The sequence below is a fragment of the Diadema antillarum genome, unplaced genomic scaffold (genome assembly GCF_040938485.1).
Source record: "Diadema antillarum isolate AM-2024a unplaced genomic scaffold, OU_Dant_1.0 seq00000635_RagTag, whole genome shotgun sequence".
NCBI lineage: Eukaryota > Metazoa > Echinodermata > Echinoidea > Diadematoida > Diadematidae > Diadema > Diadema antillarum.
This window is the reverse complement of record NW_027271552.1, coordinates 1,197,866-1,225,777: the sequence shown is the minus strand read 5'-3', so window position 1 is coordinate 1,225,777 and position 27,912 is coordinate 1,197,866. Positions and strand designations below refer to the sequence as shown.

General features: G+C 37.8%; 1 protein-coding gene across 1 annotated transcript; it reads left to right on the top strand.

Annotated features, from left to right (window-relative positions):
- Nucleotides 1-107: 107 nt before the first annotated feature.
- On the top strand, nt 108-27,912 carry LOC139736285 (V-type proton ATPase subunit H-like). Its single transcript, XM_071647016.1, has 11 exons — nt 108-265; nt 5,151-5,340; nt 11,301-11,414; nt 12,563-12,765; nt 14,220-14,327; nt 17,280-17,364; nt 18,799-18,977; nt 19,692-19,817; nt 20,326-20,427; nt 21,226-21,339; nt 25,075-27,912. The coding sequence occupies exons 1-11, from the start codon at nt 108-110 to the stop codon at nt 25,118-25,120; spliced, it is 1,425 nt and encodes a 474-aa protein (XP_071503117.1). The 3' UTR covers nt 25,121-27,912.

Here is a 27,912-nt window from a genome sequence, read left to right as displayed (position 1 = left end):
GTTTAGTAATCGATAATAGTGGTGCGAACAAAATTGTCGATCGCTCATTTATCGTGGGTTCTGGATGCAGCTGAAGTAAGAATTTAGGTGTATCCGACCAGCGAACTATGCCAGAAAAGATGACATCCCTGTACGATCAACTAACTCCTGATGGAGCACAGGCTGGAGGAGGCTTCGTAGGAGGACCTTTGCCTCCCCTAAATCTGTTTGAAAGGGAAGCAAACGAGGTCCGGAATCATCGAGTAAACTGGCAATCGTATCTGCAGTAAGTATTTCGGTCAGACGTGTATTGACTGTACAATACAATCTGTACATTCATTCCCCGCTAGCTGGCCTACCCATCCTTTGCATGCAGTAGGCAGGCGAGTGTTCGTCATGTGACTGTGGGAAACGGAGCTGGAGCGGTGTGTGTTCAGCCGCTGTACAGCTGTAACCTCTGTACAGCTGCCTAAAAAAAGGCCTAACCATGTATTTTATTGTGTGTGTCCAAAGGGGTCTTTGACTTCTACTGTTTTGCATTATATAGCCATTTCTGTAAAAGTACTATCAATTACCAACGCATTAAATTGTTTGTAGGCTAATTGTCTGTGTTACTGAGTGTTAGCAATGGTTAGCGCTTGTGATTGATTGTGTTGTGAACAGCAAAGTGATCTGTATGTAGCTGTGTGACTTGACTGCGTGCGTGACACAAGCGACAGTAAATTATAATGTGACACTAGTGTTTACTTACCGTACTTACTTTACTTTACTTTGATCCATCGATGCTAGTACGTCTGGGCCTGTTCACCGATCGATTGGTGGTCATTTGAATCAATTTTTCAATTTGTATGGCAAGGTGTGTGTGTGGAGAGAGAGGATTCAAGACATCTGTTAACACTAACAGCATGTGACATTATTTACATGTTAGGTCTAAAAATGTCACATCTTTTTCGTATCAATAGGGCCTACATAAAAAAAGAGAGATACTAACGGTTAGATAGGATAAGATAAGGGCCTAACGCTAGCTAGACTCTGATATCTCTGAGTCTGACTGTCCTGTGTGTACTTGTGGGAGAAAGGTTGTGAAAGGGTGGAACTTTGCACAAACCAATTATTAGAAATTAGAGCTGGCCAAGAGTGGCTTGTCTTCCTCTTTAATCTGTAATCTGTCATCACACCTTTATTTGGCTTTTACTTAGGTAGACACATGTATTGTCATACATAACAATACAATGTCCACCTTTCTCCAGCCCCCTTCCATGGTGACTAGCCATACCTGCGAAGAAACCCACTAAACGTTACAGTTTACCCACAACCGATAGAACAACTCCATTTGCAATATGTTCCCTTTCTGTTGGAGTTGGATGATTATCATGTTATTCCTGTCACAATACTTACAGTTGTTATGCTAGCAAACAATGAGAGCACGCAGGTTGACAAGAAACGAAAATGAATTGTTGAAGACTGGGTGAATGTGCACGCACTGAATTCAAATGTAATGAAAACAAAACAAAACATGCAATATAGGTCAGCTTTACATACAATGTAGTAGATCTATACAATGTACAAATGTTGAGATGTACAGTAGATTCCACTCTCTGGACCCTTCATTGCAACAAATCTCACATTGTCATTAGCAGGGTGCTACATAAGCACTTGCCCGATTGCCCGGGGCAAGTGAAAATCAAATTCGGGCAAGTGTTTTTGAACTTTGAGAACAAATGCTTACCCGAATTGGGCAAGCAAAATGTTTTGAAGCTACCTTTTTTCACTTATTCCCCCCAACAAACCCACAAAGTCAACCATATACAGAAGCCCATAGATAATGGCTGTTCAGTGATGCAACACACTTTATATTTCAATTCAGCAACTTTCCAACACTTATGTGAAGAAGCCCCAACGAGTTTTTTTTTTTTTTTGTACACATGATTTTCTGTGTTATTTCTTTATATTTTGGACTTTCTTTTCGGGCAAGTAAAATTAATGTGCGGGCAAGTGTTTTGCAGCAAATTTGGAAATCTGCTTGCCCGACCAGGCAAGTGGCAAAATAAACTTATGTAGCACCCTGATTAGTCACAAAATGATAGTATTTTTGTGAGGAAAAAGAAATACTCTGCTGACAAAAGGGAGTCACTTTTGAGATAGAGAGAGAGATTTTTTTTTTTTTTTTTTTTTTAAGAGAGATACAAGGATCTAAGTCCCTACATGATAGTTTGCAATGTAATGTGAAGATGAAGTTGGGAAGGACAAAATTGCACTGTATAATAAAATAGAGACAGGTCCATGTTATTGTCAATGAGAGGCGGAGCCAGGAGTTTGCCTAAGTTACAAACTTAAAGGGGGGGGGGGGGGGGGGGGGGGGTGGGAGGGCATGCGCCCCCAATTTTTATTTTGTTTGACAAAAAAAAGGGGGCGCGCAGTGCCCCAACCTGGATCCACCACTGTCAATGAAACATTTGAAGCATTTTGCATAATTGATTTACTTTAGTCATTCAATCTTCATTTTCAGCAGAAATGAATGGATGATAATAGATATGTTTAAATTAATGCAGTACATTTGCAGGTCCACATACAATGTAATGGCTTTCTTCATTGTTTGTTAGACTGTCTGCCACCGAATTGCCAGACTACACTGTACATACAATGTACTGTGTACATATATGTATCTTCTTTCTGAACTTTCAACCACACACATGAACTATTGACGACAACCTATAATTTAGGATCAGTAGGAGTACCAGTGATGTCTTAACTATCACAGATGAATGTGATATCTTGTCCTTTACACAAAGCTTGAGCAGAATTTTTCCCTGAAGACAAACATGCACATTCATAGTTTGCAGTGATACAACTGTAGGGCTGTGTCTTAATCTGTAGCAGCAGAATGGGAGTTATGAGAAATCTTAGCAATATGTTTATGGTTTGCAATTACAGTGTGTTTATTTTTGTGAAAAGAGAGCGCTGGGAGCTTCATGTTGAAGTATACTCATGTAGTGTATCATAACTGACATTGAATCAAACTAAAATATTGTGAATACACCGTAATTTTGATGGAGCAATAAAGTTAAGATGATTTGTTTATGTTACCAGGACATTCTCATTATCAGAGTGAGATTGAACAGGTCTGTTTTGGTGTAAAACACACACAAGTTGCAAAGAGCTTCAGTGGTTACAAAAAAAGTTTAAGCTTTATGGAAGTTGTGCTAGCTTCATTCTACATACTGTGTGTGCTACAAACAGGAAGTGACCCAACTCTGTACTACACATTTCTCTCACCAGGCAGTCAGTGTACAGAAGCTTTCTGGCATCCCACATCATTTGTTGTACATACATGTGCACTATGTATTACTGTAATACAAGTGTATGTACTTACTATGTACAAGCCTGTATGACTTATCATTCTAGATACTTGTACATCACCACTTTTAAGTTTAAACTCAGTTCCAGTGGCTCCTGATATGAGTCACAGTGATATACAGTACTAAGTAAATGCTGGAAGTTTAGGTTGAAAGTGGTGATGTATTATGGTCCAAGCACTCTAGATTGTAAAAGAAAACCATACATTTTACATGTATATGTACCACAAATATTTATAATCATTATCATCTATAAAAGGTACATCATTTATAAAAGAGTATATTGGTGCAGAGGATTACATGTAGATGTACTTTATGACACTAGTGAACTGCTTTTAAAAGACATGTTTGTCTTACTCAATAAGTGCAGCTCATCAGTAATTTATCTTAACCAGAATGCTTTTATTAACACTGTGAGTCAATATAATGCATCCCTTTGAGACATTGGACAGAGTTGCCAATCATTCTCCCACAGACAAGTTGTGTGGATGTTTTTGATGAAGCTTGGTTGGATAGTGGAGAGCAGTAAAATCAAGGCTATTTCCAAGCACTTTCTCAATCATCATGGGCAATCAAGAAAACATGGACAAGACATAAAAAAAAAAGATGAATAAAAGATACAGGGTCAAAATAAGGCAGTGATGAAATGGAAACCCTAGCAATGAAAGATGGAAAGTTACAGAAGTAATGATGAAAGCCATGATGGTGCATTACATATAAATGTGTGTAGTGTTATCAGAATTGGAACATCCTGAATTAATGAGTGTGTAGCACTTACAGTAATTGACAGCATTTGTGACCCTGCACCTCAAAATAAACAAAAAGTCGCCAAACATGAATTTTTAGTTAAGACCATATTCTGAAAGAGCAGACTTTAAGCTTTAAAATGATGTATAACTCAAATCAAATGGACTCTCCTAACCTATCTAAATATTGGAAAGAAAGCACAAACTCAGAAAAAGTATGAACTGAGAAAAGAGGCTCTGAAGTACAGTGTCTATTCAAGCGCTTAATCTTTACCAAACCGTGCTGGCTGTGCGATGAGTGGGACAAAAAACAGGAAGTAAACCACCTGAGTAACAACAATGAAGGGATTATCAGATTAAACGGAAATTAGGCCTGCCTCATTAACACATTCTGTCATAATTAATGCCAACTTTCAAAGCAGTAGCGCTATCCTTTCAAAAGTTATTAGAGTTGAAAGTGAAGAGAGTGGACAAGGTTTTTCAGAAATGAAAAAAAGGATTCTAAAGACACACCTAATCACACTATTGTACCAAAAATGTTCGAGACAAATTGCTAAAAATCACACTTTCCTGCCCGTTTTATGATACCAAATTTTAGTATACTGTAAAAGAAGACCCGCTCTTTCAGAAAATATGAAAAAGTCAAGTTCGGCTAGGTTGACCCATTTCACTTATTTTCAGTCCTCACGCAAAATCAGTGTGTGCGACTTTATGTTCGTTTTGAGGTGCACGGTCACATTTGTAAATTCAACTTCTGGGGACTGTGATAGTACACTATATGACAAAACGTTATTTACTATTAACACTAGTACCAGGGTAACAGTTATCTCAGTAGGTCCTCAGATGATGCCTCTCAGCTGTAATTATAAAGCAGAAATTAACAGTTGAACTATACCTGGACATATATTTCTAAAGCTGTAGATACTCTAAAAATTGATCGGCTAGATGCAGTACCGGTAATACACTAGGATGTAAACCGTACTACAGTGTATATAACCACTACCAAGTTTCACAGAAGACTCCACTAACATGTTTGTTTCCCTGCTCTCTGCTATCTTGTGAATTCAAGAGGTCAGATGATCTCGCAAGAAGATTTTGCCTTCATCAAGGACTACGACCTGGCCGGGTCAGAGAGACGAGACCAGCTGATCCACGCCCTGGGTCCGCTGTGTGCCAAGACCCTGGTCAGACTCATGGGAAGGATCGCCAAGGAGACGACCGTCCGCTACATCCTGACGTTGGTTGACGACTTGCTCAAGGTGGGTGATGCTTTGAATTTTTTTTCTTCCATTCTTCACAGTTAGTCTTCATGAGGAATTGTAACTAGACGTGATTAATCTTTAATTCTGACTGTGCTAGTACAGCTGTAGATGTGGACCCGTTTAATGTGATTTCCCTTGGGGCTTGTGAAATGACAGAGCATGTTTAGTCGTAATTATACCAGGGAATATACTCTTATTGTTTCGTTGTGAAGTGAAAGAGAGCATCATTACAGTGAAGATGATGGCAGCTTGTGACGAGATTTTCATCTGCTGCCCTCATAGTTTGCTTCAGAAGTGGGACATTTTATATTGAAATGTAAAATGCTACTTTAAATAATTGTTGAAATAAGTTAAGAAAAATCAGGGGAAAATGTACTAAAGTTTGGTTGATTTCATTGCTGTGTCTGATAATGATACATCTTGTAATAATGATGATCATGATAAAACAATACTTGTAATGAGTATGATGTGTATCATTTATCAAGTATTCATTGCCCAGGGTAGCCCCATCTCTGGTTTAATAATTCACTGTCTTTCTTGGGAGCCCTGCAATGTGATAGCAATGTAACAATCAATTCAATTTGCATACACAGAGTAAGAAATCAAGTCCATCCTGTTGTACACAGCAATATATATTAGTCACTTTTGAGAGTAAAAAGTATAAGATGGGCAAGTCCAAGATAAGGTCCCCCCAGAAGGCAAAATTTCATCTTTGCTCAATATTGACATGTTTGGTATCATTTTGAAGCTTATGAGTTGAAGTTTTGATTTCCATGGAGGAAAAAATTATATTACGTAAATTTATGCAAATTTCAAGGGCTTCATTTGCATAAATGTGAAACACAGCGTTACGTATGGGACATTTATAAAAATTCATATCAATTCAAAGGAAAGCAAATGATATTTGATTAATATGTGGACAAAAGAAGTTCATCAAATAGTTTAACTTGGTATGAAAATTTAGGGATTATGCAAATGATTATGCAAATTAGCTCGTGTCCTATCATGAGATGTCCCATACGTAACAAATTGAGGTCATTTTTTTAGGTTTTTTCTGAAATTGCTAAGGTTATATTAATGCCCTTTTGGAAAGTTCTAATTTATCGTTTAGAGAAATTAACTACCATAGAAAAAAGAAAAAACAGTAAAAGGAATATTTTTTATTAGGCATTGAAATAATGTTACGTATGGGACAAATGCGTTACGTATGGGACATCCTCATACATAATGCATGTGAATGCATGTAGCTAGCTGTGAAGGTCTCTCAGTATACAAATGGTAAATCATCCTGAAGAAAGCATCCCAACATTGTAGCTACTTTTTTAGTTATAGACACTTTAAACAATACATGTATTTGACTGAACAATTTTCAGAAAGGGGGGAGGGGAAAATGGCAAAATACACAATGAAAAATCAGCATTAAAGGGATGGTATAGTTTTTTGTAGAAATGGGGATTCAGTTTTCAACATTTAATGAGATGATTGGAAACCAATTATATGAATTACTAAAGAGCATACAATCCTAAGACTAGAGGAATTCAAAGTTTAGTGATGGAGATCCAATTTGAAATGGTTGTGATATAAATATTTAAAAAGAATATAAAGTAAAATGATTTTTTTTTTTCATTGCAAGTGATACACAAATTGTCCTTTAATATTCAGGTTTCAATAATAGCCATGACAAAATTCATGGGTATACATACTGAGGTGTGACTCGAATCAATGACCTGATTGCTAGACAGACATCATATATCTACTCGATCACAGGGGTTCCACGCAGCAGGTATTGCTTATTTATGAAAATTAATATTTCTTGTGTCAAGTTGTTTTTTTATTGAAACGAAATGGCAAACTGCCCTTCATCGATGGAAGTAAACACTCTAAACTATTCAATTTTTCAGTAGTAACTATCCTGATAAAAATAGGGCATACATACTCAAGTTGGTCATAAAAATATAGAATATGATTAAATATGATTATGATGGTAAATATTTGGGGAATATTGTTCCCTTGTCAATCTGGATCAGTACTTGAGTAATTTCAACTGATTCCATTTCAATAATTATGCAAAAATTTGTTTATGGGCATTTTGCAAAATTATTTTGCTAAATACCCATAAACATGTCTCTCCACACACTAAACGAATGGGGGACAAAGGGCATGCATACTCAGGTTGGTCATAGAAATATAAAAATATGATTGAATATGATTAGGATGGTGAATATTTGGGGAATATTGTTTCCTTGACAATCTGGATCAGTATTTGAGTAGTTTCAACTGATTTTACTTCAATAATTATGCAAAATACCCATAAACATGGTTCTTCACACACTAAATGAATGGGGGACAAACTGTCCCATACGTAACTGTCCCATACGTAACACGTCATGTCTGTCTTTAATTAGAACCTGTAATTAGAGCTTTTTGCCTAATGACACGAAACTTACCTGTGATAATCTTGAGTGTTGTGACTTTCATCACAGTGAGTTACAAGTTGTAGAATGAAATACTTTCAGAGAGTTTTGAGGTTGAAAAAAATGTTCAAAAAAAACAATATTTTTCTGGTCCCATACGTAACGGCACATATTTTCTCTTCTAGAATATAATTGTGAAGGTAATTTTTCTCCATTTTTTGCATGATTATACTTCTCCTAGATATCAATCACCATGATAAAGTTTAATATGATCAAAAGCCATTAACACAATTTTTCAGGTCATAAAAGTCTCTGAATGTCCCATACGTAACGCGCGTGTTATCTTGGACTTGCCCAGATAAGAAAAAATCATTTTATTGTTTTGGAGGTGACACAACACAGAGACAACCCAACTTCTCAGGTGTTAACTAATATATTGTGAACATTCATGTCTTTCCTCATGGCTTTAATTTTCAAATATAAGCTCTTTCTTTCAGTTCTTACTTGTTATTTTGTTTCGTTATTCTCTTTCATGATAGTGGATACCAGCTCATATTTTGTTTTAGATTGTAATTCATACTAATCTTTAGCAAGTTTTTACAGTTTGGTTAAGACAACAGTTTGTGTTTCCCAGCTGAAGAGAGCAGCATAATGCTTTTGTGTGAACTTATGGGAAAATTTTTTTTTTTCTTCAGTAATTTTACCCATCAACTTCACAGAAGGTCCCGGACACAAACTGGTCTCAAATAACCCTATAAGGGACCGAAAAAGGACAAGTTCACCTCAATAGACACGAGGGTTGAGTAAATACAGCAATATTAGTAGAACACATCAGTGAGAGTTTGAGGAAAATAAGGCAATCCGTTCCAGAGTTATGAATTTTTGAAGTTTCTGCTCAGTCACAGCTGAATGAGAAGACTTAGAATAGCTTGTGATGTCACACGTGTACAAGGATATAGAGAAAGTATCAAGAAAATTCAACATATTTTCACTTTTCTTGCATAACAAAAGAACACTTGACTTCTCTTTTTTGGAAGGCAGGGTGAATAATATTGCCCTAACATGCATCAGTAGCAATTTGAAGAAATGTGCACTTTTTTTCAAAAAGTAAAGTTTTGTGAAATTTACTTATATTTTCTTTATATCGTTGTATGCATGTGACATCATACACTGTCGTAGTCGTCTCATCCAGCAGTGATTGCATAGATCCTTAAAAAAAAACATAACTTTTGAATGGATTGTCCAATTTCCCAAACTTTCAATGATGTGTTCTACTAATGTTGTTGCATTCACTCAATCCACATGTATATGAAGGTGGACTTGTCCTTTAAGAAACCATTTTCTTTTCCTTGAAATTCCAGTACTTAAAGCCAAATTCTAAGATAAAACATAATAACAAAACAAGGTAAACACGTCATCAAAATTATATTGAGATAGAACTACAAATCTTGTTTTTGGATCTTTCCCTTTCCAGTCCTGGGGACTTGTTCCTCTGTTCACTTTTATTGTCAGATAACTTCAATAAATAATCTTAAAAAATACAATGTCATAAACAGTTGGTTCAACTTGGAAAATGTAATAATCATTGTCATATTAAAAAAAAAATCACATAATTTTGTTTATGATTACCACGTTGTACATGGAAAAACAACAACTAAGAATTCAAGAACAAGTTGTGCACCAGCTATAGGCATGTGGCCTTTTTGTGGAGTTTGATTATTTTATGATCTTTTTTTTAAGATTGTGGACTAGGGCATGCATGAACTGCCACATGTATCACTTTGGTATCAAGGGAATTCTGGTGAGCTAGGTATACAAAAGTCACTTCTATTGTGATGATTTTGTAGATATTAAATGTATTTGAAAATGTTAATAGATAGTGAAAAGGAACTGAAGTCTTGCCTTTCACTATCACATAACAATATGGTGTTAACAAACAATGTCACCTCCGAAACACAAGAAAAAGCAACCTACATGGAAAGCTTTGATTGGTAAATCTTCACAACTAAATTGCTTAAATTGGAAATCAAGCTTCTAAGATGAAAGCATCTATATGTTTACTTCACTAAAGCAGGAGAATTGATCTTGATTACAATATTATATATACAACAGATGTGTGTATTTTGTGCATTCTCTTTGTTAAAAAAGTGAAAAAATGTAAATTTGCCCTAAAATGTACAGTATAGTAATAAAAATAAGAGTGAGAGTGTGTTAGTTGATTTCTCCACTTTGAGACTTATGTTACTAAGATAAATGAAACCATTGGTGTACATGATATGGTTTCTCTTCAATAGAAATGAGCAAAAACTCTTGTTAACAGTGTTTTGTCACCTCCGAAACAGTAATTCTTAGTTTTTATTAGATCTTTTTTTAATCTCTAGAAAATTCTCACTTCCTGTTGCCATATTACTATTTTCATCCAAAAGAGATTCCTGTCAATTGGACAGAATCAAACAAAATTGCTTTGTCTTCGAAAAATTATCAAATATAATATGCTTGTTGTTTCGGAGGTGACGGTTGTTTCGGAGGTGACAAGTGTTAACGGAAAATTGTAAATTGCTCCGAAATGAAAACAACAGGCTATATTTCTACTACCTTCCTTCAGAGATAATGTGAGGGGATATGTTACATTTTTGTAAATGTAATGTATAACTGATGTCAAGAATAAAAAAATCAAATACATAAATCTGTTGTCTCGGAGGTGACAGAAAAGTTAACGGAAAAGTTGCATAAATTTATAAACACTTACCAAAAAATGATAAGCTATTTGAATCAAATAATCTTTGGATCGAAGTTAAGTCAGATTGATTACTATTCTGTTTTGATGGAAATTAGCAAAGTTGAATTTTATAATTGTGAGCTAGACCTAATTCAAAAGAGGGGTTAATTGTTAACGGAAAATGTCACCTCCGAAACATAAAGTTTGGACAATTTCAGTCTTTAAAGAAGACAAAGCAGAACCTGGTAAACATAATAGTTCTTAATGTTGGATACCTGTCTATCACCACAACAACAAAAATAATGAAAAGGAATAAACAATTTAATATGCTAGGTCTGACAAAAAAACCATGTCAGAGTGCATACATCAAAAGTGTTAGATTTCAAGCATGTAAGTGCACGCCACATCTGAAAGAAAAAGAGAGGAAAGTTCATTAAGGTACCCAAGGTAGACACTGTGGGTGGCAAGTTTATGAGAAAAAATAATGCATATCTGTCAGTGTATAAGAAAGTTATACACCAATTAGTGCCAAAACCGGGTTTTACACCACTGATTGTAAAAATGGCCATATACAAACCATGGTAACATTGTGTAGATTATGCAAAGTAAATCATTGGAAAAAAAAAAAATGTACACCTGTATATATCTTATCATGAAAAACAGATTGAAAGCCTTACACAATAAAGGGATATGATGTCATGATACGTGGTTCTCCTCTCAGTGAGATATGTTCCGTCTTTTATGAATGTTTTAGGGAGGTGCAACAATCTTTCTGGTGACAGTATAATGTTATACTTTGTGTAATAATTCTTTTTACGATGCAGGAGAAATCAGAGAGGGTGTCAGTCTTTGCAGAGCAGGGGAGGAAGAGTAAGACCAGTCCCTGGGTACCATTCCTGACACTACTGAACAGGGAGGACCAATTTGCCACTACTCAAGTACGTAACTTTGAAACGAGGAATATTCATGTGCATCTTAATTTTGCAAATTTCGCGAGAGCTGAGTTTCGCGATACTAAAATGCACGCTAAAGATCTTGTCTACACTATATATGCATTGAATGTTAGTGGCAACTCATGAAAATGTCATGCCGCGAAAATATTGTGTTTTGCAGTACCCTGTGTGATGAACCACCTCAGCAAGTACAGAGGTGTCAACTATAAACTGGGATGCATTGCGGAGGATCATAAAGTTATGCTTCATGGTGTGTGCAGCATTACAACCAACCGTAGTGATGTTGAATTAGAACCAAACTGGACTTTCAGCAAATTATAGAAGTTGCCCCGATCGGAGCAGAAGAGTTTTATCTCTGTACTTACTCATGAATGTTTGATGTGTGTTTGAATTCTTCCTGGTCAGAGAACCTCATCCATTACCATGTGAGATCTTTAGCATCTCTATTCTGGAAATACTCTGTGATGCTTAATTTGTACCTCTTTTCTTTTGTATGTGTCGTAGAATGTAAAAGTATTATTTTTCGGAAGCATCATTAATCTTTCTTACATACTAGTAGTTGGGTATTTTCAACTTGGCCTGTCTGCAAGCTGCCATGCTGTTTAATTCATTGCTTCAGAAGATGGGGAGCCCAAACCATGATAGTATTGGAAGATAACCCTTTTCATGCCAAGGTACTTCCCTTGACTTGCCAAGCTTTCTCATCAGTATTCAATGATCCCTCAAAACTTGACCTAGTACAATGCACCTACTAGTTGTATAGTTAGCAAGCATCCTTAGGTGTATCTCACTCCTTCATGTCCTACAGGGAAGGATGTGGATTTACAGTATTAAGGATAAAGGGGATTAGGTAATCTCTGTTCCTTCACATTTTAGTCTCCAGACATCCGTGGCAAGAGGCGATGAAAGCATTCCACCTTTACGTTTCCAATTAGCAAACAAAGCACAGTAAGAGTTAAATGGATTATTTCCTACAATGTAGAAACTATTAGGGCCTGTACAAAGACTATGAAGACTTCAGAGTCTAATTGGGAACCAGTTAAAAAAACAAGCCAACAAACATATTGTCTAACGCTCTCTTTTTTTTCTCTCACTTTATTTTACATCTCTTGCCTGATGTTCTTTTCACCCAGTCATGCCGCATTGTTGCCAAGCTGGCCACCTACGGCAAGGACCGGATGAACTCCAGCGACCTCAAGTTCTACTTCAACTGGATCCGCTCCCAGCTGACGATGCAGAACAACGAGTACATCCAGACGGTGGCAGAGAGCCTCCAGCAGATGCTGAAGCTCAACGAATACCGAGTGGGCTTCATGGCCAACGACGGCATCAGCACGTAAGAGAGCACCTCCTCCTCCTACTACTCCTCCTCCTCCTCCTCCTCCTCCTCCTCCTCCTCTTCATCCTCCTCCTCCTCCTCTTCCTCGCATTATGGAAGACAAAGTGGTGTTGTCCTAAAAGCAACGGTTGGCATGTAACTTCTTACAATAATTGTGGTGGATTACAAATGCCCCCAAGGTGGACTTACATAAAACGAAGTCCTCTGGACTGGCAGTCTTCTTTTGTTACAGCGAAATTTTTGTTGCAACCGAACAAATAAACAATAAAAAACATAGAGCGAACTTTAACTTCGTTGTAACTGGAATTTTGTTAAAACTGTGTTCATTATGACAGGAGTACACTATACTGAAAAATGCAGGAAAGTTAACCCTAATCTCACGGGTTTTTTGAGGGACTTGAAACCAAGGGGGGGCCTTTTTGGCCTCCCCCTTCACATCTCGGTCGTGGATCCTCGCGAAAATTTGCACTAAGGGAGAGGCCAATGTAATCTACAAGACTGTATAGTTAGATTTTTCAAATTTTAATTTGTGTATTTCATATTAATTTATGCTAATTTATGCAAAAATATCTTTTTTGCCTATAAATAAAAAGATAAAGCTCCAAGACTTCTAATTTTTGGTGAACATATTCTTTTCAATATCCTCAACAATAATATTGAAGCAAAAATTCAGCTTCATAATCATTTCTTATGTATTTTATTGCTTATTGAATTTTTTATGTTTTTCTTTGTTCTACTTTTTGGTTTTGTAGGGGTTTTTTCGTCAGAATTTGTCGTAGAAACTTTTTAAAGCATAATCAGGCTAAAATGAATCATTATCAGCCATTAAAAGTAAAAATATTTATTTTTATATGAATTAATTGCAAAAACACAATTTACATTGGATTTGTACACAAAGTCATGTTTTTGAGCAATTTTTGGATCGACAAATTTTTTTCAAAGGGGCGTGGCTTCAAAACGGTATGCCCGGGAGCGACAAATTTGGTCTCAAAAGTTGCGCGATACTTTAAAGAAAAAAGTCATAAAATGTCGCGGCGAGAGCGTCACGTGTTGCGGAATAATCACGCGAAACGTTGAGAGGGGGGGGCCAAAATGCCCCCCCTACCCCCCGATGGGAATAGGATTAAACTGTACTACAAAGCTGGCAAAGCATAGGACCAAAGTCAGGACTTATCTAAAAAGATTGTGTAATTTTGTTAGTTTGTTTGTTTGTTTTTTGTTTGTTTTTTGTTTGTTTTTTAAGTCTGAGATTACTTATCAAATGATTAACCAATAATGAGCTCTCTCACAGTTGGACATTTTGATACATCAGGAAAATTTTATGTAGTATATGAAGCGTGCTGAAGGAGAAGAGCTGAAAACTATGTAGCAAGAAGTCACACAAGTGTTTTAATCATTCTTCAATGCCATAAATGGTGGTGTCATTCTCCTGTCCCTCCCCCATCCCAAAGGTTAATCTTGGTCTTGTCAGGCAAAGTGAGCTTCCAGATCCAATACCAGCTCATCTTCTGTATCTGGATGGTGTCATTCAACCCAGATCTGTGTGCACAAATCAACAAGTGAGTATGATTGCTTATACAGTGGAGCCTCATTATGGCAAGGTCAAATATAGCGAGATACCTGATATAACGAGATCGGATTTAGCAGCATGCCTGGGGGGCGTTTCACCAACGAGTTCGTCGGAGGTTTTCACCGACAAATTTGCTATCGGCCAATCAGATGCAAGGATTTACACTGGCAACTGTTAAAAGCTAATGGAATCCTTGCGTCTGATTGGCTGATAGCGAATTTGTCGGTGAAAACTCCGACGAACTCATTGATGAAATGCCCCCCAGGGGGGCGTTTCATCAACGAGTTCGTCGGAGGTTTTCACCGACAAATTTGCTATCAGCCAATCAGACGCAAGGATTTACACTGACAACTGTTAAAAGCTAATGAAATCCTTGGTCTGATTGGCTGATAGCAAATTTGTCGGTGAAAACTCCGACGAACTCGTTGATGAAACGCCCCCCAGATGTCACATGGTCTGATATACAGGTCGTACACTGTAGCAAGATGCTTGATATGAGTAGGTAATATTGCAGGTCCCATTCCTGAGATATGCTTTTGTTTTCCCTGATATGACAAGATACCCGAAGTAGCAAGGAAATTTCCGTGGTCCCAAGTAGCTTGTTATAAGGAGATTGAACTGTGCAAGGATTACAAGTGTAGTTCCCTGAAGGGGTGGTGCTGTGGAGTAAAGAGGGGTGCAGCTGCCTTGGACTGAGACTAGGCTCCGGGTGGATGACATTACTGACTTATGATTGAAATAAGCTAGCCTTTTGTGAGTCAAATCTTGAGATAGCAGCACAGACTGTGACCATTGTGATGATCAACTAAATAACCATAATACACTGATGTAACCCAAATATTATATTTTGGACTTCGATGGCTCGACAAGTTTGTCCATCATTAAATGTTCATGATCTCAATGTCTGCATGACATGCTAATCAAATATCAAAGATTCAACAAGGCTGTTCAATTTATCATAAATAAAACTCCTTTCTCAGCCTACATTTATATAAATCTAAAAAGGGAATAAAATCAATACTTATCATTTTTATGCCTCCGCCACGAAGTGGTGCCGGAGGCATTATGTTTTCGGGTTGTCCGTCCGTCCGTCCTTCAGTCCGTCCGTCCTTCCGTCCGTCCGTCCTTCCGTCCGTCCGTAATGAATTTTGTGGACAAGGTAACTATCAAAACCTGGTGAGGTATCCTAATGAAACTTGGCATGTATGTGTATTAGGGGGTGAAGTTGTGCCTATCAACTTTTGGGTGCACATGCTCGAGGTCAAAGGTCAAAAGGTCAAGGTCAAATACATAAAATTTCACTATTTCCACCATATCTATTGAATGCCTGAAGATATTTTCTTGAAACTTAGTGTATACATGTATTACCCAATTAAGATTCTCTGGTGAAAGCTTGGGTCATGAGGTCAAAGGTCAAAGGTCAAAAGGTCAGGGTCAAATACATAAAATTTCACTATTTCCACCATATCTATTGAATGCCTGAAGATATTTTCTTGAAACTTAGTGTATACATGTATTACCCAATTAAGATTCTCTGGTGAAGGTTTGGGTCATGAGGTCAAAGGTCAAAGGTCAAAAGGTCAGGGTCAAATACATAAAATTTCACTATTTCCACCATATCTATTGAATGCCTGAAGATATTTTCTTGAAACTTAGTGTATACATGTATTACCCAATTAAAATTCTCTGGGGAAAGTTTGGGTCATGAGGTCAAAGGTCAAAGGTCACAAGGTCAAGTAAAAATATTAAAACTTCTTTTTTTTTCTCCGTACCTTGGAAAATTGTTCAAGGTATCTTCATGGAACATAGTATATACATGTACTGACTGGAATTGATTATCTAGAGAATGTAGGGTTCATGGGGTCAAAGGTCAGGGGTCAAAGGTCAAGTGCAACACTTCAAAATTTTACTATTTCCCTCATATTTATGTAATGCCAGCAGGGTTATTTTTTTTTTTTTACACTTGGTGTATGCATGTCTAACCTAATAGAAATTCTCTGGAAAGTTTTTTTTTTTTTCTTCTTTCTTTGCCTCAAAGGTCAAAAGGTCAAAAATCAAGTGAAAGTGCTGAACTAACTTTTTCCTCCATATCTCGGAAGTGGCTCAAGTTATCTTGAAACTTAGTACATATTATGCATGTTCTACCTGAGAGTGATTATCTTATGAATTTTAGGGTCAAGGGCCAGATGAAAATGGTAACAATTTACTATTCAATTCAGAAATTCACACCAATTTTCCACACCTGTACCTTGAAAATTACTCAATGCCTAAATGTATGAATGGGTCAAAGTCAAGTTAAAGTCCTTAAATCCCTAGATACATGCTCTCCTATTCATCCAATTAAACCTAGGTCAAGGAAGGTGAACATTCAACACATTTGTGACAAATTTGTTATTTCAATATTTTGCCAATTTTGTGAAAATGTAATCACACATTGTCCACATGTACTATCTAGACCTATTGGGAAAATCATGCATTATGGCGGAGGCATACCAGTCGCCAAAGCGACATTTCTAGTTCAATTCTGAATCAGTTCATAGTTAAAACTATCCCTACTCTCGAAATGATGGTTGTAGGGTTATATTTACCCGAAATTAAACAAACTTCTTTTCCCAAACTGAATATTTTAGTGTGAAGGTTGGCATACCGTACATTGTATCATGATTTCCATTAGTTGTATTCAAGAGTAAGATGTGACCAGACCCAACCCCACTGTGGGAAATGTGTCCATTTCATCAACCCTAACATGTAACATATTCCTAGTGACCAAGCACTTTTAGTTACTGCATGGCTGTCATATACTTCTCCTTTTGTTCTTGAATACCAAGGCACAAAGTGTGTACATCATGGATGATCAATACCAAGGTATAGTTGTGGACATTTTCTATTAGTAACAATTTGCGTTAAGGGCTTGGACTTGTTTGTCTCTTGCTGCCATCAGGTACAAAATAGTCCCAGTCCTTGCCGATATCCTGAGTGAGAGTGTGAAGGAGAAGGTCACAAGGATCATCTTAGCAGTCTTCAGGGTAAGTCTGGCTCAAGGAATTGTGAAAAAAAAATTGATATTCCATTGTGTAAAAGAATGATATGTAGATATCATTGCAGTGTGTGCACAGCACAACACTAGCAGCAGGAGTTGCCCGTGCTATTAACCCTATTGTAACCCATATCGGGCCACGTACAGGATATTCCGTAGGTCGTCCGAATGCCGCAGGGGCCACATAAGGAATATTTTCCTGAAAATCATGTGCAATTGCTTAACTCTTTCTGTGTCAAGGACTATGGACAGTGTCTGTCACACTATGTTTCTTTTTTGTTTTTATGCCTCCGCCACGAAGTGGTGCCGGAGGCATTATGTTTTCGGGTTGTCCGTCCGTCCGTCCGTCCGTCCGTCCGTCCGTCCGTAATAAATTTTGTGGACAGGGTAACTATCAAAACCTTTTATGGTATCCTAATGAAACTTGGCATGTATGTGTATTAGGGGGTGAAGTTGTGCCTATCAACTTTTGGGTGCACATGGTCAAGGTCAAAGGTCAAAAGGTCAAGGTCAAATACGTAAAATTTCACCATTTCCTCCATATCTATGCAATGCCTGAAGATATTTTCTTGAAACTTAGTTTATACATGTGTTACCCAATTAAGATTCTCTGGTGAAAGTTTTGGGTCATGAGGTCAAAGGTCAAAGGTCAAAAGGTCAAGTTGAAATATTAAAACTTCGCTTTTTTCTCCGTACCTTGGAAATTGTTCAAGGTATCTTCATGGAACATAGTATATATACATGTACTGACTGGCAGTTATTATCTAGAGAATCTAGGGTTCATAGGGTCAAAGGTCAGGGGTCAAAGGTCAAGTGCAACACTTCAAATTTTTACTATTTCCCTCATACGTGTATATTTATGTAATTTTTTTTTTTTTACACTTGGTGTATGCATATTTCCTCCATATCTCAGAAGTAGCTCAAGTTATCTTGAAACTTACTACATATTTATGCATGTTCTGCCTGACAGTGATTATCCTATGAATTTTAGGGTCAAAGGCCAAAAGAAAATGGTAACAGTGTACTTTTCAATACAGAAATTACACTTTTTCTCCGTACCTTGAAAATTACAGTATTCATACACTTATGAATGGGTCAAAGTCAAGTTGAAGTCCTTGAATCCCCAAATACATGCTCTCCTATTCATCTAATTAAACCTAGGTAAAGGAAGGTGAACATTCAACACATTTGTGACAAACATGTTATTTCAATATTTTGCCAATATTGTGAAAATGTAATTATACATTGTCCACATGTACTATAGACCTATTAGGAGAATCATGCATTATGGCGGAGGCATAGCAGTCGCCTTAGCGACATTTCTAGTTGTTTGTTTGTTTTTTGTTTTGATCAGCACTCAAAGCACACAGAGGGTCGAAGGGGTCATCACAAGGGTCATTGAGCTAGTTTTTGTTTCCCACAGAATCTGGTGGAGAAGCCAGAGGAGAATGAGATCATCAAGGAGAATGCCCTCTCCATGATTCAGTGCAAGGTACTGAAGCAGCTGGAGGTCCTGGAGGGGCAGAAGATCGAGGATCCCGACATCACCGAGGACATCGAGTACCTGATCGAGAACCTACACAACAGCATGCAGGACCTCAGGTGAGGGTGGGAAAGGTGTGGGTGACTGTATAAACATGTTTTGCGTGGTCTGTGCATACATCTATGTACATGTAGATTTACAATGTAAAGATGTGATCGCAGAAGCAAGAAATCCCAAAGAATGTTTTTATTCTGTATTGTCCTTTGTTTACTGTTTAGCAGATGTGCAGATGATAACTACCATTGACAAGGTTGTATACATCCTGTATCAATCAATATTCACAAAAATCAACACCTTGCCAAAATATTGCCTCCTTTCATTGAAATGCTTTGAGTATTTTATCATAAAGAAAGGGATTTATTTTGTTTTATCTTGGAAAGAGCTGAAGTTGTATTCTTTCTTTTTCCAGAATATGATAATTGATCGAAAATTCGACAGTGTGTGAAATTCTCATAAGTGTCAATGAGCAAAGTATCGTACTTGCGAAAAAAGTTTATTGCATGTATGCCATATTTTATCAACCTTTTCATAAGATTAACATGTGTTGAGTAATTGCTGTGTAACCCAGTGCCATCGCAACTTAAATGTATCTTGAGCAATGCCATGAGAAGGTATTTTGAAGAAACTGAAAATATATTGCAGACATTTCTTCTTCTTTTTTTTCTGACCACAGTGAGAGTGAGGGTTGAATGGTTCAATTGTTGTATAACATTTCAATCATTAAATATTGTATTTGTGTTTGTTTGTGTGTTTGTTTGTTTGTGTATCTTTAGCTCATTTGATGAGTACTCCACTGAGGTGAAATCTGGCAGGTTGGAATGGAGTCCCGTGCACAAGAGCGAGAAGTTCTGGCGGGAAAATGCGGCACGTCTGAATGAAAAGAACTATGAACTTCTAAAGTGAGTGCACAAGAATCAAAATATCTTTCCTAATCCCCCCCCCCCCTCCTTTCAGTTTGTTATTCATGTTTGTCCTTTCCCTCATTAGTTTCTCAATGAAATAAAGACTGTAGACAAGACCACCCTCACAGGTTACATAAATCAGAGATCCCCTATCAAAAGTCAGTTTGGATGTGCAGTGTTGTTGCTATCTGTCAATACTTGGGCAGACAACCAAAAAAAAAAAAAAAAAAAAATGTCCAGAGTAAGATTTGTCACTATAATATGCACCTGATTTGAATACATTGTCAAAGAGGTCTCCAGAATTAATTTCATAACCAGTGGATTCTGAATATATCACATGCCAGTTGAATCTTGCTCTTAGGTGCTGATGTGATTTTTTTTTTTTTAAATAGTTTTTAAAAAAAATCCAAGATCTTTTGTGAAGCTGACATTTCTCAGGGCAGATACATTTATTAGGTACATATTATGTAATTCTTTCATTTATATTTTGTTCATTACCCACCAGGATTTTAACAAGGCTCTTGGAAAGCTCAAAAGATCCACTAATCCTTTGCGTCAGTGCTCATGACATTGGAGAATATGTCAGACATTACCCAAGGGGAAAGCAGTAAGTACATTTCTTGATTCAACAACACTGAGTCTCGAGGAGATAATGTCTTTCATCGTTTCTCTTGTGTTTGTGGAAATTCTGTGTTGTAGAGTGGCAAATTCATTCCTAAATTTATTTTCATTGTAGAGAAGTTATGATGGCCATACCGGTCACATGCTTGACAGAAACCGAGACAAGAAATACATTTGTCCTGCTAGTATATGGCATGAAAGATTGTTCTTGTTAGATTTGCATTTTCCAGAACGAGTGTTCATGACTAGACTTGCCTTTGTTAACAGAGATAACTTCTAAGCATACGAGAAATACGTAGTAATCCACCTCCCCTCCCTCATCCCCCTTCTCATTCTTAAACTTATGCCTAGGCTTCTCTTATCGCACTGTAGAGCAACTTTGTTGAAAAGTTCAGTGCTGCCACTGTGAGCAACAAAGATCTTAGGTGAAGTCCCAAGAATGTATATGTGTTTGGTGCTATTTAGTGTTCTTTGCATGGATCCTTGCCACCCATTCTCACTTCTGCCTTCCCTGTCATAGTCCCGACCCAGCTGATCAGCATGCTCTCTTCTCGTCATACAGTAACATGCCTTACAAAGGAGCAACTCTTAGTCTTAGCAAGACTTATCTGTGTAGGGTTGCATTTATGATTTCCTCTCCTTTTCGGCGTTACAGAGTTATCTCAGTTGGAAGATGTCATAATTGTGCAGCGTACACAGCCCAGTCCCACAAAATCAAATTGGTGTCAGATGAAGTGTCCTTCTCACAACAATCATGTATTTTGTCCCTTACTCTTTACTACAGTGTAATAGAGCAGCTTGGTGGCAAGCACCTAGTCATGCAATACATGGCCCATGAAGACCCAAACGTGAGGTACGAGGCCCTCCTCGCTGTGCAGAAACTCATGGTCCACAACTGGTAAGTGAAGCTGGCAAACTTGTCATGATTCTGTGTGATCCTCTTTTATCTTAACTTTTTAGTGCTCTCACAAACTAGCAAATTGATCTGTGTGGGACCAGTGGAAGATTTGCTTAGTTCTTGAAGGCAGTGTGACAACAAAAAGGCCTGCAAAGGAATTTACTATGTACGGATGGAATTTGATATTTTCTGTACCCATCCTCAAAACTGTTTGAGTTCCTTAAAGTTTGAAATGAAATTGGCATCGCCTAGTTTCACAGATGTGAAATTCCGAGATGCCAAGTGAGTGATGTCAAGATGAGAATTTCTGCAGCAAAATTAACTGAGGATTTCTTGTCAAACTTTCCTTGCTGATCACATCAGTCAGCTGCCACAAGCTGGTACACAACCTTCAAGATTATGATCATAAAGATATTGATATTAACCCCATCCCCAGAAAGATCCTGAAATCCCTCCAACCTTTGCACAAATTTGGTAGGTTTTAGTTTAGGCAATGTTTTAATGATACTATATGATAATAACAATAATGATACTAGAAGTAATAGTATTGGCATTGATAATAATGACAACAACCAAAATAATTATGCTAATAATAATGAAAATGCTGATGATACCACTATTTGTACTGATACTTTGGTCTTATGTAAAGAGGATATTACACCAGGGAGGTGGAAGAGAGATGGAGTGTGCTCTTCTGAGTTTCCTTTGAAGTCATGCGTGGCCCCGACAGCGTTTTTTTTCCCCCTCCCGTAATCCCATTACTCACGCTCGGCGCACTTCAAGTCGTAAATCTTGTGGCGGAAATCACGACGCGAAATGCATTGTGGTCGGGGAATAAAATGGCGTCCTACGGTGTAAGCACAGAACTCTAGAGTGTATTCTGTAAAGCAGTGGTGTAAGCAGTGGTGGTGGTTCTGGCGATCGTGATTTTGACGGAGACGAGTTTGTTGAGGAGGAATTGCTTTTAGCAAATTCAAAATCACATTGACACAGCAACTTAACGAAATTTGATTTACAATTGAAACTGAAACTCAGAAAGCTAGTTGGGCCTTGGCTTGGAAATTGGAGGCCAAGGCAAGGGCAAGGCTCAGGACACTGTTTAATAGCGCAGCGTCACCTCAGGTATGCTGCCTAGCAAAAGCATACCTAACGTTAGTCCTAGCTAGTAGACCCTAGTATTTCACAAACTAGAATCTAACCACTGTTAAACGTTAGATTCTACTAGCTCCAGAGGTGTACTCTACTACTTTTTAATTCAATTTTTTGTAACGTTAGCATGGGGTAGAGTCAAGCCGATTACCGGTATTTACCGATGAATGATCGAGGGAGAGTGAGGCGAAACACTGTAATTCATGTATACTAAGCTCTGTTTTTCCCCCTAAAATATACTTACAGCATCATACATCTAGGCTTTTAGAGATATCATCTTTAATTCTCTACGGAAAATTATCATAATCAAGGCTGATATGTCTAATTTACACTTTTTAACACTCAACTAGTAACTCAAATTCACCGAAACAACGGCAACGAACGCTGTCCCGACGCCTACGCGGCGGCCCTACAACAACCCGACGAGTACGCTGAAAAGCCCCAGCTCGCTCGGGTGCAGACGAAAAAAAAAACCCGCTTCGGTCTCTATGAAGCACTACTTTTACACTCGAACTGTTTGAAAACACGCCCGAACACGCTCATGTAACTTATATCATTTTGAAGATCAAGGTCAGGCCTACCTCTCTAACTATAAAAAATTTGCGGAAATGTGCGGGATTTCTCATAATCGATACAGAAACAATATGATGACATCTCTAGCGCACAAAACTTACTGCTCAGTAACTCCGTTGTTTGTGTACCGATTTCGCTGGTTCAAACGGCAATCTCCTCAGCACAGTCTGCTGAACCAGCGAAAGGTATAGACATACCACGCTACCCAATTCTTGAGCCATAAGTTGTAGCTTTCGAAGGGGGACGTCTTTCACTGAATGTAATAGACTGCCAAAATTTTGAATATGACGTCATATTGTCGGTGCCACGCATCGCTTCAAAGCCTGATTTTTACGAGCGTGTGTTTATGGAAGGCCTGGAAAGGAGATCATGTCGCGTCACTCTAGTGCGCCGGAGGGTGATGGGTGGACCGATAAGGCCAGATTTTGACATATTTATCACAGAATGAGGGTTGGATTTCAAGACGTTAATCGGTGTAAGACCACTTGATTTTTTCTCTGAGGGAAGCTCTCAGAGTGCCATCTCCATCTCTCTTCCACCTCCCTGATTACACTCTCCTTACTGTAATAAGCACTGTTCTGCCAGAAAGCACCACTTCGTAATACCTCTGCATATCAAACTGGTCCTAATATCAAGAGCATTAGCATTTGTACCAAAACTACAATAGCACGTTCAAAGGGGTGAGAATTTCAACAATGATTCATGAAAGCAGTCAGTAGAATGAATACCAATAAGAAAAGTCCAGAAATTTTCACATCGAGAGGATGTTTCAGCATTATTGTTTGCATGTGCAAGTACTGTGCAGATCTTGATTTTTTTTTTCTCTCATGCATGGGACTGAGCTATAAATGCAGCTAAGATCACTTTGTCATGGAACGCCACCGAGTATCATGCACTCTTAGTTATAAGGCTCTGCTCTTTTTTTAGGAAAAGGGAAGGGTCATATTGTGTTGATTGAATAAAAAAACAAAACAACAGCATCATCTCTCTCTACATTTTAAATCCAATATCAACCATCATGTATGAATCATTGTGGTGTGCCTTGCAGACGACCTTGTTTCAGTGCATTTTGATGCCTGGAGGAATAGCATGAAGGTGGAGTATGTTTCCCTCACAGTAGGATGCTTGAGAGGGGGAATGCTGGGAAAATAAAATATACACACACACACACCCACAAAAAAAAGAAAAGAAAAGAAAAAGAATATGAATATATGGAACTCTGTAATGTTGCTTGCCATATTGGGAAATAAGAATGTATGGTGTTTTTTTGTTTGTTTGTATCTTTATTTAACATAGTCATTTTTGCTTGTTAGTGTTAGTCAAACATTCCAAAGAAGATGGTATGTTCCCTGTGTCTAGAACAAAGTCTGCGGAGTATTATGCTGCAAGTGAGAACTTCATGAAAACAAGCAAGAAGCATTCAGAAATTTAGCCAAATTATTCAGTTAGTTGAAAGTTCGTGTACATGTTTGAAAGATTTGAGGGTATTGCATAGAATACGTTCTGCCCTTTTGATACCACAAGGAAAGTGACTTCAGTGACAATTGGAGATTTTAAATCAGTGTTGTATGTGAGCCATATATCATTAACACACTTGATATACATGTAGATCACATTAGTTGAGTTACATACATGTGTGTTGGAACAAGCGTTGTCAATGTTCAATCTTGCTTGCATCACATTAAAGGAAAAAAAAAGAGATTTTTTCAGCCATGGTCGTTAGTTTTACCTTTGGTAAATTTTCAAGCTAACCTATGTTTATGAAAGGGCAACACTTGATTGATTAATTCTGCTGTCATTGAAATGTCAGCTATGAAACAATTCTTGTCATACGTAGGAACATGGCAATCTGTAATGCATACTGTATATTATGCTTGTGGAGATTTACTTCTGACTAAAGTGTTGAATATGGTCTGGGTATACATATTTAGCATGACTTGCACTGCATTCATTTATATCTTTCTTTCACTTTTCCATGCATCTTGTCTGTCTCTTTCACTCTCTCTTTCTCAGGGAGTACCTAGGAAGACAGCTGGTTCAGCAAGAAGAGGCCAGCTAGAATTCTTCCCTCGTTGTGACTGCTGTCTCTTTTATCTCCTCACAACTCTCGTCATCGTCTCGTTATGTGATGTCCCAGGAATGTTTCCACGGGAAAACTTGTTGGTTTTTGTCTGCTAATGAGTGGAATGTGTATGTAGGACATCGGTCCATTGCTGAATGCAATTTACTCTTCAGTGCTTGGATTGGATTGGAGAGTAAAGTGAAATATCAAACTTTTCCTCCTTTTAGAAATATTTGTTCACAGATATACAATTGCCTTTGGTGGACCCAGTATTACTTTCCTATAAATCAGTGATGTCAAGATTGGTTATCATGTATGGCTAGAATGAAAATGTATGCTTGTATGGTATGCTCACAGGGGCATGGTGTTACGTACAGTGCATTTCATTTCTTCAGACCAATCCAGTAGCCTGTAGTTTGTCCTCCTCCCATTTTCGATAGAAGTATTAGTTCACAGATGAATTGCCCTTGGTGGACACAGTACTTGTATTACTTTCTTCATGAATCAGTGATGTCAAGGTTACTTATTACGTATGACCAGGATGTATGCTTACAGGTGCATGGTGTTATGTGCAGTGCATATCATTCCTTCAGACAATCCAACAGCCTGTAATTTGTATGACGTTCAATGTTTGTGCTTGAACCAGAGAATATTGAAGGTTATGACATTGCGTGGTATTGTTACTGAATGTGGTGATGAATATCAGAATGCAAGTACATGTATGTGAAATGCTGTTCCTGTATGCCCCTTGCTCTTTCAAAAATAAGCTAGATTTAACAATACAGTCCACTCCTTGAATCTTTATGTGCTACACTCTCACATCTGACTCATATTCTGCTCAAATGCACAAACCTGCCCAAACCAATCACAGAGACTCCAACCCCAATCACCTTCTGATAGGGAGATTCTCCCGCCTGAAACCCCTAGCAAACAGGAGACTCCAATTTGATGTGCGCGAAGTTCCTTGCTCTAGGGTTCTAGTAGACAGAAAAATCCGTCTGTCCGGAGGAGTCTTTTATATTTTTGACAAGGAGGGGATCCGTGAAGCCAGACGCAGTCTCCGCGGAACATTCTCCGACGACCAGATACAGACCGATCTTTCGGTCAAGGGTTCTAGATGCTTTCTCGTGCTATCTTATAAGGCTTATTTTTTCAACATACAATGATATTAAGTAAGAAATCATTTCAAGCGGGAGACACAGAGCCAGGGTGGGAGAAATTAAATCTCAAGCGGGAGAACGGGAGATTTTGCAAAAAAGGGATTTTGGCGGGAGATCTCCTATCGAAAACGGGAGGGTTGGAGTCTCTGCAATCAATAAATCGCCAATTGCTGCAGTACAATGAGAGCGTTTCTCACACTTTCGTTCCTTTCGCACATAGCTTGCATTTTATGTGGTGATAGATTTTCGAGCAGTGATCCTTACTGGATTTGTGCATAAATTCTAAATTTCTGTCACAGTTTTGTGTACAAAAGTCAATGCCTTTACAGTAATGTAGCTACTGGTCATTTGCAAGGAAAACAATTCTAGATTTGCCTTACAATTTACATTAAAGCAAAGTTTGACATTTTCTTTACAACTTTACTAACTATTTTTCCAGCTTAACAGAAATCTATAGGAGTTTAAATTTGAAAAACAGAATGTTTTCTCAAAGCATGACTACTATTGTGTCTCAGAATATTTTGGCATACAGAAGGTTTACACCATGGCACATAAAGAGTTAAAATGTAGCAAACAAATGTGATCTTTAAAAAAATTAAACAGTTAAACATTAAAATTATTCCAGCTGCTTCACTGAAATGATTCCCATGTTTGAAAATGATTGGCTCAAGTTTGTGTAGTTTCTATTTGTGATATATCCTATCAGTTCAAATGTGTCTGTAACAGACCAGCCATGGCAAACACTACACCACATTATCAAAATTGATCAGGCAAAGATGAAATTTGATTCTCAAAAGCAGCTTAAGTACATTTACACTTTTGGCAGGTGTAACCTTCAACAAGCAAACAGTAGTAATTCTCAGCCCCCAATTCCAAATATTGGCAGTCACTTTGAGAACCTTCTGTCTCAAAATACTGTGTCATCTTGACTGAGGTTTTACATGGCCAGGGTAGATGGATGTGACCTGTAGTTTCCTTTTCTGGATTTGTAGATTTTGTTTTATGACCCATAATGTTCATTCAGTGTAATGTGTTGCTGGGCCTGTAACAAAAACAAGAACAAAAACAAAGAGATGTTAATAATAGATTGTGTAACCACCCTGCTTAATGAAGAATCAGTTTTGCAAAGTGGAGCATTGATTGACAAAATGTTTGTGCAAATGTTGTTCCTGGTGCTGGATGTGTAGGATGATACCCTTGCAGTTGAAATATTGCTACGTACATGTATTAACATTAATTGGCGGTTGGTCACATGTGTGATGAATTCTCGTGAAAGTTCATGTGAAAGGAAAGCTGTAGGCCTAACTGTGCATTTCTATGGAATATTTCTCTTTTCTTGGGGTTACCGGTCAAGGTTGTTGCATACCGGTCAAGGTTGTTGCATATTCACCTGTGTATCCTGGGTTTGTTTAATTGGAAAGAAATTTGATGTCTTTCTAGGTCTAGTGGCTTTTTGTTTGTTTATTTTGGATGTGCTTGTGTGTATGCAATGGGATGTGAAGAAACATATATCTGAAGATTTCAATAAGACTTGGACTTTGAATAATGCACACCAACATGATACTAGTTTTATGTTACGGTGCAGAGTTTTGCAATAGAATTATGGAGAGGTCATCTTGGGATGAAGGG